Source organism: Geospiza fortis, unplaced genomic scaffold (assembly GCF_000277835.1).
Source record: "Geospiza fortis unplaced genomic scaffold, GeoFor_1.0 scaffold432, whole genome shotgun sequence".
Classification (NCBI taxonomy): Eukaryota; Metazoa; Chordata; class Aves; order Passeriformes; family Thraupidae; genus Geospiza; species Geospiza fortis.
Window position 1 is genome coordinate 973,422 of NW_005054436.1, and position 12,627 is coordinate 986,048.

The 12,627-nt window shown below is 45.0% G+C and overlaps 1 protein-coding gene across 1 annotated transcript in view; it reads right to left on the minus strand.

The window, feature by feature from the left end:
* Positions 1 to 2,185: 2,185 nt before the first annotated feature.
* The window catches only part of CLIC4 (chloride intracellular channel 4), an 11,828-nt gene continuing 1,386 nt past the window's right edge, over positions 2,186 to 12,627 (minus strand). Inside the window, exons 2-5 of the mRNA XM_005427097.2 lie at positions 9,133 to 9,258; positions 8,230 to 8,336; positions 6,882 to 7,063; positions 2,186 to 6,158 (exon numbers count right to left, since the gene is read on the minus strand). Of these exons, the coding sequence (XP_005427154.2) occupies positions 5,994 to 6,158; positions 6,882 to 7,063; positions 8,230 to 8,336; positions 9,133 to 9,258 (580 nt within the window). The 3' untranslated portion in view covers positions 2,186 to 5,993. The remainder of the gene's footprint in view (positions 6,159 to 6,881; positions 7,064 to 8,229; positions 8,337 to 9,132; positions 9,259 to 12,627) is intronic.

Consider the following 12,627-nt stretch of genomic DNA (forward strand, 5'->3'; position numbering starts at 1 on the left):
CAGGACAGGTGCAGCAGCCAAGCTCTGCCCCGCACAGGGTCCCCACTCAGCTCTCAGAGGGAGATCATTGGAGCTACAGATGGGAAATACCAGCAACATCTTCCAAAGGAAATGATTACTTTGAATTTCTGAAATTAAATTAATTGAAATGGAAAAAACACCCAGTCAAGGAAAGGGGAATAGTTCACCCTCCATTTTAATTACCCTACATTTTCACAACAAATGGGAACAGCCTGCCTGACACAGACAAGAAATGAACTCATGGCCTCTAAAGTGAACTCCAGGGATCCAATTCATCCCATTCCTCATTAGGCTCTTCCCAACAAGAACTTTACCCCAAAAACAACTTCCAAGAGCTGTGCAGGAGCTCCACGTGGCTGCTCACAGGGTCCAGGGCTCTGCTCTGTGTTTAAAGGCAGCAAAGCCTCTAAAGCAGCTCAAACCTCAGGCAGGAAATGGCTCAGGAAGACAACTGGGGGGGTTGTCACCTTCTTCCTGCCATCCCATAACGGCAGGAGGATCCAGGAGCTGGAGCACCCCTGGGAGAAGCTGTCTGGAGCTCCCTGCAGCAGCCTGGGGCTGCTCTGCACTGCAAACATCTGGATAGAGGCAGCAGCAAAGTCAGGGAGGCAAGAGAGAAAAACAGGGGGAGCTGCAGAGGATGGAGGGGCCTTGATGCTGGAATGGGGAGCCAGGACTGACCCACAGCAGTTCATGGCCCTCTGCACACTGCACAGAAGGAAGAAAACCATAAATAACATCTGTCTGTCTGTCTGTCTGCTCCCTCTCCAAGCACAGCTTTCTGTAGCACCCCGAGCAGTGCCCTGCCTGGTGCAGTCAGTCCCCTTCCCTGGGCAGGCCTGGCCCAGGCTGGCAGAGCACAGCACATCAAAGCAGCCCCAGCTCCTCCCTGGCAGCCTCTCAGCCCTGCTGCCCTCACTGTCTGGCTGCCCCAATCAGCACTTTTAATCACTGAGGATCATTTAGATTTAGAACATTGCTGTGCTCTGCACCCAGAGCTCAGCCCCATAAATGATTTCTCCTCTCCCCCACATTCCCCCTGTGTGGACAGGGATGTTTTCAGACTCATTAAGAGGAGCAGTATCACTTTAATCAGCCTCTTTAAAATAACAATTCTGTGTGCAAACTGACAAAGTCATTCCCTAGGTCCTGCCAAGCCCTTTGCCGTAGGCAAAGGAGCTGAGACGTCCCTTAGCATCAATTTTGTTTGTTTATTTATAAAGTTCACACGTTTGATCTTTGTTTAGCAACTGTTTTCATCTCCCTGTCCAGTGGTAAGAACACAGCAGTTCTCTTGAGTCAAACAATCATGAGTTCCCTTTTCCCAGCTCTGGAAAGGATCCAGCACCAGCCGGGAGAGCTCAGCCCAGACTGAGGCAGGCCCAGTGCAGGAGGCTCTGTGGGGAGAAGGGCTGCTCATCCCCCCTGCTCACCAGGCACAGGCCAGGCTCTGGATCCCCCTGGAATTAAGGTTTTCATTAATTACCTGGTGACTAACTCACCTCCATGGCTGGGATTACTTTCAAGCGTTGCCATCACGACCCCAGCGTGCTCAGTCACAGCTTCTGGCAGTCCTGGAACAACACTAACCCAGATTAAAACACTCTGTCACCGCCAGAGCTGCTGCACCTTGTCTGAAAGCAGAAGACAGCAAAGAAGCCCATCTGAAACTCAGAACAAGGGCTCTGAAATCCAGGAATTCTGTAATGGGATCAATGCAATCTCAACTCCTGAAGTGGCCACTCAGGGGACAAAGTTGAACCAAAGTTGAGATTTTTTTAAATCTCTTTTAAAACAAATCTCACACATCTCTGAAAACCTGCATTCCATAGGAAAACAAACTACCAAGATCTGTTCTTAACTTCCCACTGAAAATCTGAAAAAAAATCATCTCACTTCTCCTAAAGGAATTGTGGAAAGTCATTATTTCTCAACTTGTTCTTAATTTTAAGGAAGTTCTAAATTTTCAGGGGCACCACAGCTGGTTATAACGTTAGAAATAACATTAATTCTGCCTTAAATCACATCATCACTGAAAAAACCCTAAACCTGAAGGCCAAAAATGGAGAACATAATTACTAATAAGTTGTGTTGTGCAGTTCAGCCCATCACCCTGCAGCCCTGGATTGCACATGAAATCTTCAGAAATAAGAGAAAGATCTGCTTGGTAGTGAAAATATAATTTTATTTAACAATAGCTGCCAGCAGTATACTGGTATATCTGTAAAAGATGTTCCAGAAAGTGAAAGACATAAGCAAACTACAACAAATTGTATCAACTCTTCAAGTATTTCTGCAAACCACGCTCCAATCTTCGATGTCCTGTCTTGGGAGTCTCCATCCCCTCATCCTGCTCCCACCCCCTCCAGAAACCAAACTCAGGAGTTGGTGGCACAGGTTCTGAGGCAGATGGAGCATTTCTCACTTGGGTTACAGCCTTCTCCTGAAAAATCTTCACTGGATGGGTTCAGATGCTTCTGAGTGCAAAGGGAGAGCAGCAGAGTCGGCTGCACTTCACCACTTTTTGTTCTGCACCCAGATAGGCATCAGTGGGTTTGGCTCCAGCAGCTCCCATTTACTCCTGTCTGTGCTCCTTTGATACCAAATGCTAATTTGCTGCTTTAGCATAAAAATTTGATTACATCTCTCTCCTTATCACGCAGCTCTGGATCAGTTTGGACATGCCCAGTGTGGAGAAAACACCGATTTTATGGGAAAATGCAAAGCTGCAAGCTGGGGCTGCCTTGTGGGACATGCAGGGAAGGGATGGACAGGGTGGAATTGTTCCACAAGTCCCACACACTTCTTGTTCCACAGGCAGCCTTTCCACAGCAGGGATCTCCTCAAGAAAGAAAAGCTTTGTTAAGGGGAAAAAAATAAAATACTAATGCACCTAGGATAATCTCTTCTCCCACACAAAACCAGGGTGCAGGTGATGGATTTTCCCCTTGTGTTCAGGAAATACACAAGTCACCTGTTTTAATGCGAATTTAAGCATATTTCAGCTTGAGAATAAAGTGAGTTATTCAGCATGCTAATACATGCAACCAACTTGCAAACTGGAATGCCTACTTGAAAGGGTAACTGCTGTTTTTAAATTGGAGAAGGGGCTAGAAGCAGCATTTTAAATTTAAACAGGGGGTAGATTAATTGCTGTTTGATGAAATTAAAAATGCATTTAAAGATCAGATTGTAAACAAGTTGACAGAAGTCAAGAATTTACATAGTTATGAAAGGGCTTGTTTAATTAGTGTGGAGCTGGTGATTGGGGCCAGATGAAAGTGCTCTGCCCACAGCAGACGCTGCCGTTCCCCTGCTCTGCAGGGATCACCTACGGAGCTGGAGCTGCTCCTCCCCACCAGATTCCTGCTCCCTCCCCGAGCCAGGAGGGGCTGGGCAGCTCCTGCCACAACAAAACTGCAGCAGGAAGCCTGAGAGACACCCAGGACAGTTCCCATGCCAGGCTGGAGCTCATTGGGATTCCAGCTCCGAGGGAAAGGCTGCTCTGGGTGAGATCAGGAACCCACTGGTCACAGCCAGAGCTGGAACTCTGCTTGCAAGCTCTCAGACACAGTTAAACCTCTGAGGGAGGAGGGCAGTGGTTTGAAGGGGTCTGAACGGTGTCAGAAGAAGCCTGAGCTGGTGTTTAAGGAGGTGGGGGTTGCTTGCAGGAGCTCCTGGCTGTGGGTGCCCTGCTCTCTGCACTCCAGGGACAATTCCCTGGGGAAGGGAGCACAGCCTGACTCCAAACCCCATCAACACAACTTCCAAGGGCCATCCTGATCTGTTTTTGTGAAGTTTTTAGCTCTCCTTTCAAAGATATGCCCACAATCACGTGCTTCCTACAGCTTTGTGAATTCTGTGGTGGCCAAGAGCACCAAACCAAGGAGGGTTGGGTTTGGGGTTTTTTTCACCCTACGTGTCATTAAAAATGCTGTTATCTAAATCAAGTCATTCCTTTTTCTAGATGTCACGTTGTAGCAGAGACTGAAGCCCTACAGAGGATTCTTAGGGCTGAGGAACTTTATTGGGGAGGGGAACGTGACATCAGAACACAGTAATTAATAAAGGGCTACAGCCAAGGTTCTCCTAACCAGGTCACTCCCCAGGATTCCCCTCTGTGCCTAAACATTCCTGAAACAAATCAGAACAGGGGCTAAGTGTATCTGAGAGAGTTGCCTTTGAAAGAGATGTGACAGGATTGCTAAGTGCCTTTATATTGGAATTCTAGCTCTAGGAAGGCAAGGCAAGGCACCACAAGCCAGGGATACAAATACGGATCTGGTTCTCTACCTCTTCTATGTCCAACTAACTCCATGGGTACATAAAGTAGCAAAAAGCAGGATGCTTAGAAAAGTCAGGCTGGTTTTCAGAAAGCCAGTGCTTTACCAAAAAAAAAAAAAGAAAAAAAGAAAAAAATTAGTGTATAAAAGTGTTTGTGTGAGCATTTCCACGTTATTGCAGAATGTTAAATATTCCAAGAACAACCTAGCAGGAATAGCACTTTCCAGCTTCTAAAATCAGTTAAATATAAAAGTATCTTTACAAAAAAATAGGCATATAAGTCTAGCATTCTTTGGAGTTGTTTATGATGGTCTTTGAAAAATAACCTAGCAGTTTATTTCGTGCATCAAAACCATTAATTTTAAACAAGAAAACTATTCCCTGGTTTAGAAACATTTGAAAATTGCTTTTAAAAAATTGTAGTGCTATTCCTCAGTGTTGCTGTAAAAAGATTTAATTATAGTAGTGCAATGATTATGAGTATGCAAAACTGCAGTCCAGGTGCACAGAAACAATTGGGATAAATTCCATGGAAAGGACTGGATTCCACCACCATTTCTTTACAGAATTCCCAGATTTCCATTCAGGAAAAAAAAAGCCACCCTACTATCATTTAAGGCAAATGTTCTTTTTAAAGGTCACTTTAGCTTTCTTCAGGGAAGAAAGGGCATTAAAAAGTTCCCATTTCATGGCTCTCAGTCCATTTTGCATCACTAATCATTGCACTGCTATTCCCCACCCAGAGTTAGGACACTACAGTTTCCATGGATTTGGGCTATGACAGAACAGATTTTTAAGTAAAAATCACCAAAAATACCTATACAAAACAAAAAGGCTCTTAACTACCAAAAAGAAAGCCACTTGCAATTCTTAAGGTGAACAGAGGGCAGCTTCCAACTCTGTTTCCTGATGGAAAATCCTGACAATTATTTGTTTGCTGCAACTCAAAATTCATACAATGCAGGTATTTAAATCTCCTCAAGCTCTTGAAGACACAAAAAACATCAACTCTGAGCTTTGAGCTTCCTGCCCCAGCTCTCAGGCCTGGATTCAAACTTCCCTGATGCTGAGGTCATTCAAATCCAAGGTTCACATTGAGTCCATTCTCAACCATTACCGTGACTTCAAATCCAAGAGATTTTATAAAAATACAACAAAACAAACCAACAAAACATCGCCAAATATTTTGCAAATGGCTCTTTTGGATACTAAGTTCCCTTCTCTATGTAAATAGGATAGACAAGCAGGTACAGTTCAATGTGTCACAGGTATGACAGGTGTGTACAGATCTTCTGGAAAAGCAATAAATTCCAAAATACATAAATATTCCTTGTACCATACAGTGAGACAGGATCCTAAACCAATTCCTGGACAAATCATGGACCAAATGTTTACAGAGAAAAGCAGCAGGGGCGAGCCAGCTCTTCAGACTGAAGAATCCAGAGTCACCCCAGTGCAACAGGAACACGACTGCATCGACCATGCTCAAAGGCTGGGAGAGGAGGTCAGGAAAAACAAGCCTGTAATTAAAGTCTGCAAACTTTAGGTAATTACTGTACCTGGTCTATCCACGTGGCTTGGAGTAACTGCGAGTTCATGCAAAAACCAATTGCTATTGATATGAAAAGAGCAGTCTGTTAGAAGCATTGTTATGGGATATGCAGGACCTGATCCTTTGCAGGTGCTGGTTACTTGGTGAGTCTCTTGGCTACATCACTGTAAGCTATTTCAATCTCCTTGTCTCCAGGACAGGTGTTGGTGAACTCATCCCTGCTGTAAGCATTTGTCAGGTATCTCCAGATCCCTGTCATCTCCTTGGGAATCTCAAAGTTGCGGTATTTTTTGGCCACCACCTGGAAGGACAGAATTATGTTATGAATTTACATCCTTCACTATAAACACTTTTCCAGCCCTGGCCACTCTCTTGTGAAGTTATCCTTCCAGCCTGGACACTTGGGATGACTCCTGCAGTTTCCAGAGGCTGTTCCTGAGGGATGCCCTGGCTGTTCCTGCCTCGCTCCCCTTGGGGCTCTCCTCACCCAGGGAAACTTCTGCAGGCAGCCAGAAACTGAGCCTGTGGCTCCATCTGCAGTACAGAACTGACACGGAGCACTGCAGGCAGGGGAGGGACCAAACCACACTGATGTGGGCACATCTGCACTCCTGTGGCTGTACCAGGCTGTCTCTTACAAGATTCCAACTTGGTTATTTATACCATCCCTTTATTTGTGTCATCACCTTTGTTCTGGAGCAGTTTCCTCTACAGAAGTGAGCAGCCCCCTTCAGCCATTACCTGCTCACCTGATCTTCACTTTCCTCCTCCTCCTTGTGAGCTCTGCAGCTACCTGAGAGCACGAGGTCAGTGCAGGGAATGGGGTTTGCCTCTCTGCTGCCCAGATTCACACCTGCCCTGAACTACACAGCTCAGAGTCCTCTGAGTGACCCAAACCTTGCACAAACTCAGGTGCTATCAGTGCAGTTAAGATTACAGACAGCTGCAATTAGTTGTGCACAGGAATAACACAAACCACAGATATTTTCTGCTGCATTTTCCCTTGCAGCCCCCCAGGTCTGACCTTGACAATGTGCAGCTTGGGCAGCAGGTTGCAGTCGGCCAAGGTCATCTCGTTGCCATCCAGGAATTTGCGTGTGGAGACTGTGACATCCTCCAGGCTGTTCTCATCGATCTCATCGGGCAGGGGCGAGTTCAGGTACTCATCCAGCTTCTGCAGGGTTTTCAAGAGGCCACGTTCTAAGGCTGCACAGGAAGGCATGATTCAAAACAAATATTAAACTGAGGCTGCTGCCAGATCTGAAATACAAACCCCACATCCCTGTGCTGCCCTGAAGGATTTGTAACCCTTGGGGTTTTTTGTGCCTCTGTGCTCACCAGAACACTGAAACTGGACCAGAATCTCTTTAAATATCCCACAAATGCAGGTTATTTACAAGCTGGCTAATACAGGAGTTTGCACTAATTTAAAATACTGTAAGACTGCCCACAAGGGTTTATTTTTGGTTTAAAAAGTGGCTTATGTCAGTTTCTTAAGACTGTGCCTAACTGGCTTAAACTGATTAGAATTAAGCTATGCTGGGGTTTATATACATTTAAACATAATCTGTTTAATGTCACATGCTCAGCAAACAGCCCTGACCAACCCAGAGCACCCAGGCTGGTGCTGGAGCACAGGAATCCAGCAGGATTTGGAATGGAGCAGCAGGTTTATGGAATGCAGCAGCAGAGGGCAGCACACCCCAGAAAATCCCCGGGTTATTTGCCAACTGTTTACAAATATTTTGCATCTCTCCCTTTGAAAGGCAGCAGAAAGGAACCCTGATTCCCTGAGTTTGGTTTTCCCTCTAAGTACTTTGAGGACAAAATTGATTTGTACTGAACTACTTAAAGGCCCAGCTGTGAGTTCTTTACCACTTATTGATCCCTCGTGTGAAATCTCCTGTTTTCCCTCCACACAGAAAGGTTGTAATCCTTTAATGGAAGTGACATAAGCTAAGCTTAGCTCAGAACTCTGAATGGGAGCCCTCAGTCCTAGAGAGGTGAAATAAGAGCAGCAGCTGCACAGAAATTCAACCACTGGGGCATGACACAAACTCTGCCTGAAATTTGCTTCTGGATGTTGAAACATTTATCCTTCATTCAAGAGTTTTGAGTGGCTGTTGCACAGAGAAGATCCAGCGCCAGGGATATTTACAGACCATGCACACCGCACTGAAATTCTGATTGCACTGAAGTTCTCTTTCAAATGTTGAAATCTCTGACATTAAATTGAAATAAGATTTTAATTCATGAGACTCTCAAGTGTCCACCAACATGCAGCTAAATCTGTCAGGGAGACACTTCCCACAGAGCTGCTCTGAAAAACACAAACAGTGAATCAGGAGTGCACTGTCCCCCCAGTGACCCACCTTCATTAGCTTCTGGTCTAGAGTTCTTGATAAAAGCAGAAAATTTGGCAAATATATCCATTCCAGCAGTGTTGGATTCTGGATGCTTTGGTGAGAGTTTCAGGTACCTGAAAAGCAGCAAGGAGCAGATCTACAGCACATTTAGCAAAATGGTGCTCATTATCTATTAACTAGCACAAAATGGCACTTTGGTACTGATTTATCCTTTTCCAGACTGGCTCCTGAAGTGTAGCATCACACACTGAGGTTTTTAAACCTTTTCCAGAGGGAAGAAAAGCACATTGCTGCTTTCTGAACCAGACATTTGGTACAAGCAGAGTGTCTGAGGAGCCCAGGGCACCAGAGCTCCCTCAGTCCAGTGCTGCCAAGGGAGCACATCACTCATCTGTAAGCAAAATACTGGGTTTTCCATTTCAATTAGCATCAGAGAATTATGGACTCCACATCCCTTAACAAAAACATGAAGTTTTGCCATGCTGAAAAGACAAAACAGTTCAGTCTGTTAAAGGCAGTGTCTGGATCTGCCTGCCAGCTGAAGAGTACAAAGCCAAGAGTCTGGAGAAAGTTTGAACACATTAAAACAAATTCTCACTACAGTTTAGGACTAAGTTTTGTACAGCAGACTCATCTTCATTTGCATTATTTGGACACAAATGTGCCTGTCACCAAAAGGGAGAGTTTGAAAGTGCAGAAAGGATGACTGGGGTATACAAAGGATATTTACAAAATAATCTAACAGAGAAAACAGTTTTTGATCTAAAGATGAGGGAGCTGAGGGGAGGAAGGTATGACAAGCAAGAACTATTCCATGTCTTCAGTTTATTGATGCTGAAGAACATCTTAGGGCAGCAACCCCCTGTGAGAGCTGTGCCTGAGGTGACAAACCACCAGTTTAACACTTACTTGGGTGGGGCCAGAACATCTTCCAGGAACTCTTCAATCTTGTTCACATCTGTTCTCACTTCCCCATTGTATGTGATGAAGGGGGGGTGAGTGCCTGGAGCCAGATTCTGAAGGTCTGCTGGTTTCCTGGGGTGAGATGCAAACCCATGAAGAGTAAGCAGGGGACAAAATTTCATTGCTGTGACCACAAAAGCACTGCTGAGGTTTCCACATCCTCAGTTTCAAATAGACACCACCAGTTTTCTTTCTTAAATCTGAGTTTACAATTAAACATTTTGAATACACATGCTAAAAATCAATTTAAAACAGTTAAAAACAATCTCCTCCTACCTCTGGCTGTGTTTATTCTCAACTCAATCCAATGCTGACTAGAAGAGGGATACCTATACACACACCTCACACTCTGCCTCCTTCCCCAGCCCTACAGAGCAGTTTATATATAGCATAATCTGTGCTAATCCTCCCCCCTCACACAGAGCTGCTCTGGAAAGAAGCAGCTCTGCCCCAGCCCAGTGAATAAAGCATTTATTACATGCCCAGGGAGGCTGGTTCCAGGCAGGCTGACAGAGGCTTGAACATCATGGTTAAAATTATGTTTCAGTTTCCCCCAGTGAAAAAAGGTATTTACAAACAAGAGCAGCACACCTGAGAGAGGAATTCCACACTGGGATTATTCATGAGAGAAACAGCAAGAATCTGAAATACTCAGCCATTTCTAGCTCTATTTCTAACTAACATTTCCCTCAGGCAGCCTGGCCACCACCTCCTGCTGGCCCAGCAACAACAAACCCTGGCCCAGCTGAAAGCTCTGCCAAGGCAAAGCTGCCCCTTGGTTCCTGTTTGAGCAAATCCAGACTGGACCATAACCCTGAGCTGGGCCTGAGCCCTGTCCAGCCTGGCCACGTTCCTGAGCCAGCTCCAGGCCTGCAGGAACTGGATTTACTGGAAACTGCAGCTGCACTTGAGGAAATGCTCCTGACACCACCAGACAGGGAAACTGAACTGGTGCCATCCACAGCCCCTGCAGGGACTGAGAGAGCAGCTGGACTCCAGGCTGAGCCCACCTTACAACTCTACCTTGTTTTCCATTTCTTACAAAATTAAGAACCCCTGCCAGAATTTCATGTCCTGCCCATGCTGCCCCTTTTCTAGAGCCAAGGTGTGCTTACTTCTAAGACTGAAGGAGAAAAGTGATTTTCATGCTTTACCTTGCTTTAAGCCAGGGGATGGAGACCTTAAGAATACAAGAATTTCACTCTTTTCAGTTTTTAAGCTTCTGAAAAGTTATTTCTCACTAAGAGTTGCCACCACTCTCTCACTTTTAGGATTTAAAGTCTGTCATTGGGTAGTGCTTTAAGTAGCTTAACACTTCATTTAAATACAGCTTTGTAACTCCCAACAATTACAGGAAGTCATCGTGGCTCCCTTCCAGTTCCCCATGTTGGCCAGATAAAATTCCTCAAAAGGAATGTTATTTGAAAAACAAACAGGGGCAAGAGCACAGGATCTGCAGGAATACTATCAAAGGCAAGCTTTAGCTCAGAAACAGATTATTCCAAAGAACTGCCCAAAAAAGTTTTCCAAAGAACCAGAGTGCATCTCAGAGAACTTTATCCATCCAGTCAGAGCACCTGGATCTTTCAAAAGAAAGCAGAGATGAAGATCCCACAGCCCAGCTCAGGGTTTGATTTCCAGTTTTCTGCCCCTGCCAGGAGATCCAAACCAAGCCCTGCTCTAGCACAGGCACACAGGAACAGCCTGAAAAGGCTCAGGGTACAAATTCCCTCAACAGTCAAACAAGAAGGCAATTACTGTAACAGGGATGTTTTCCTTCTGAGATAAAGCTGGAGAGCTTAAAAAAACAAACCAAACCCAAACAAAAACCCCTCCTGTAACCACTCCAAATAATTCCAAGATGGTTTGTGCCTACCCCAAAGTTTACCAGGGGTTTTGGAGGCAGGGCCACATTAATTATCTGGCCACCACTACCCCCAGAGTTAAGGTGTATACACCTCACAGCTTTGCCACAAACCAGAGTAGTAATTAGCATGCAAATTATCTATTGTAGAGCAGACAAATTCCAGCCCCCAAATGTAACACATTTATAAATTACACAAATACTGCAATGAGGAGCTGAAGAGTAACACGGGGAAAAGTCAGCACTAAAACCCCAGTTCTCAGCAGTATTTCACTCTGCTGAAGTTGGATTCACCTCTGGGTGGTCTTTAATATTTAATTTGAATATTCCACATCATTATTTAAGCTTTGCCTGTCAAAGGAACTGCAAGAACTCCAAATGAAGACGCTTCAATCAGGATTTCAGCCCTCAGCTGAAGGCAAGCTGGCCCTGAGTGCTGCTCCAAGCCCAACAAATGGTTTGTGTAGGGCAGCTCTGCTCTGGCCCCCAGAACAAGGCAGAGCTCTGGGCACTGAAATGCTGCTGCCCAGAAGGGAAGAATGAAGCCTCTGTGTGCCCAAAGAGAGGGAAGAAATGCCTGACTCCTTGCAGAGGGTGGGACTGCCCTCCTCCTTTGCCTATGTGCACATTTTGTGTGTTGAGAGCAGAGCTGAGCACTGCAGAATGTGCCTTTGTTAGCTCAGGGCAGCTCTGCAGGGGAAGCACACAACAGAGGCAGGAGAAGCAGGCTCAGATTTTCCTGTGTCCCAAGTCCCTCACTTGTGAACTTTTGCACCCAACCATGACCTTTTCAGGCTCACAAACAGAGCTGGCCTTGCTGTTGTGCAGCACTGATGTTATGAGGCAGAGGCAAGCAAAGCCTTTTTTTCTTTTTTCTAGTTTTGGCCAACAAAATAAATTCAGTTTTTTTAAACAATTCCTGCTCTGCTCTGTTCCTGTTAGACACAAACTCAAAAAGAGCAGGGCAGATAATTGGCTTGAGTAAAGTGCTCACAAAAGCAGTTTCTTGTGGCAATATAAAGGCACCACCTAACATCTATTATCATTCTGGCAGTGATAACAAGGGGAAACAGCCCCACGTGATATCAAACATTTCCTACTCAGCACTCAGCTGGATGTGATGTTCTGCAAGCTGCACTGCTCTGCCACTGGGTATTGATCAGTCCACAGTGCTAAAGTTGTATTTAAGGACATCTAAATAAAGTCTAAAAGGAATTAAGTTTGTATCAATATCTATTCCAACCTGAATTAGCTGCAGTGGTCCTTTGTTTCCTTTCCCAGAGAACCCCTTCAGTGCACAACACAAAGGTGGTTTATTTGACCTATTCCCCTGCAGATCTTTAATTTTGCACTTATTTTGTGTTTCCCCTTCCTCAACAGAAAAAAAAAATCCTGAAAGAAAGCTTTCCTTGTGTAAGGAAGGTCAACTTCAAACATCTGCAACCAATTTATAGGCTAAAAGTTAGTCTTACATCCCATTCCCCCATCCAATTAACTCCAGGTTGCCAAGGGGACACAAAATAAAGCAAATTCATCAGGAATATTTGGCATTTTAATGATATCTAAACTGGTTCAGC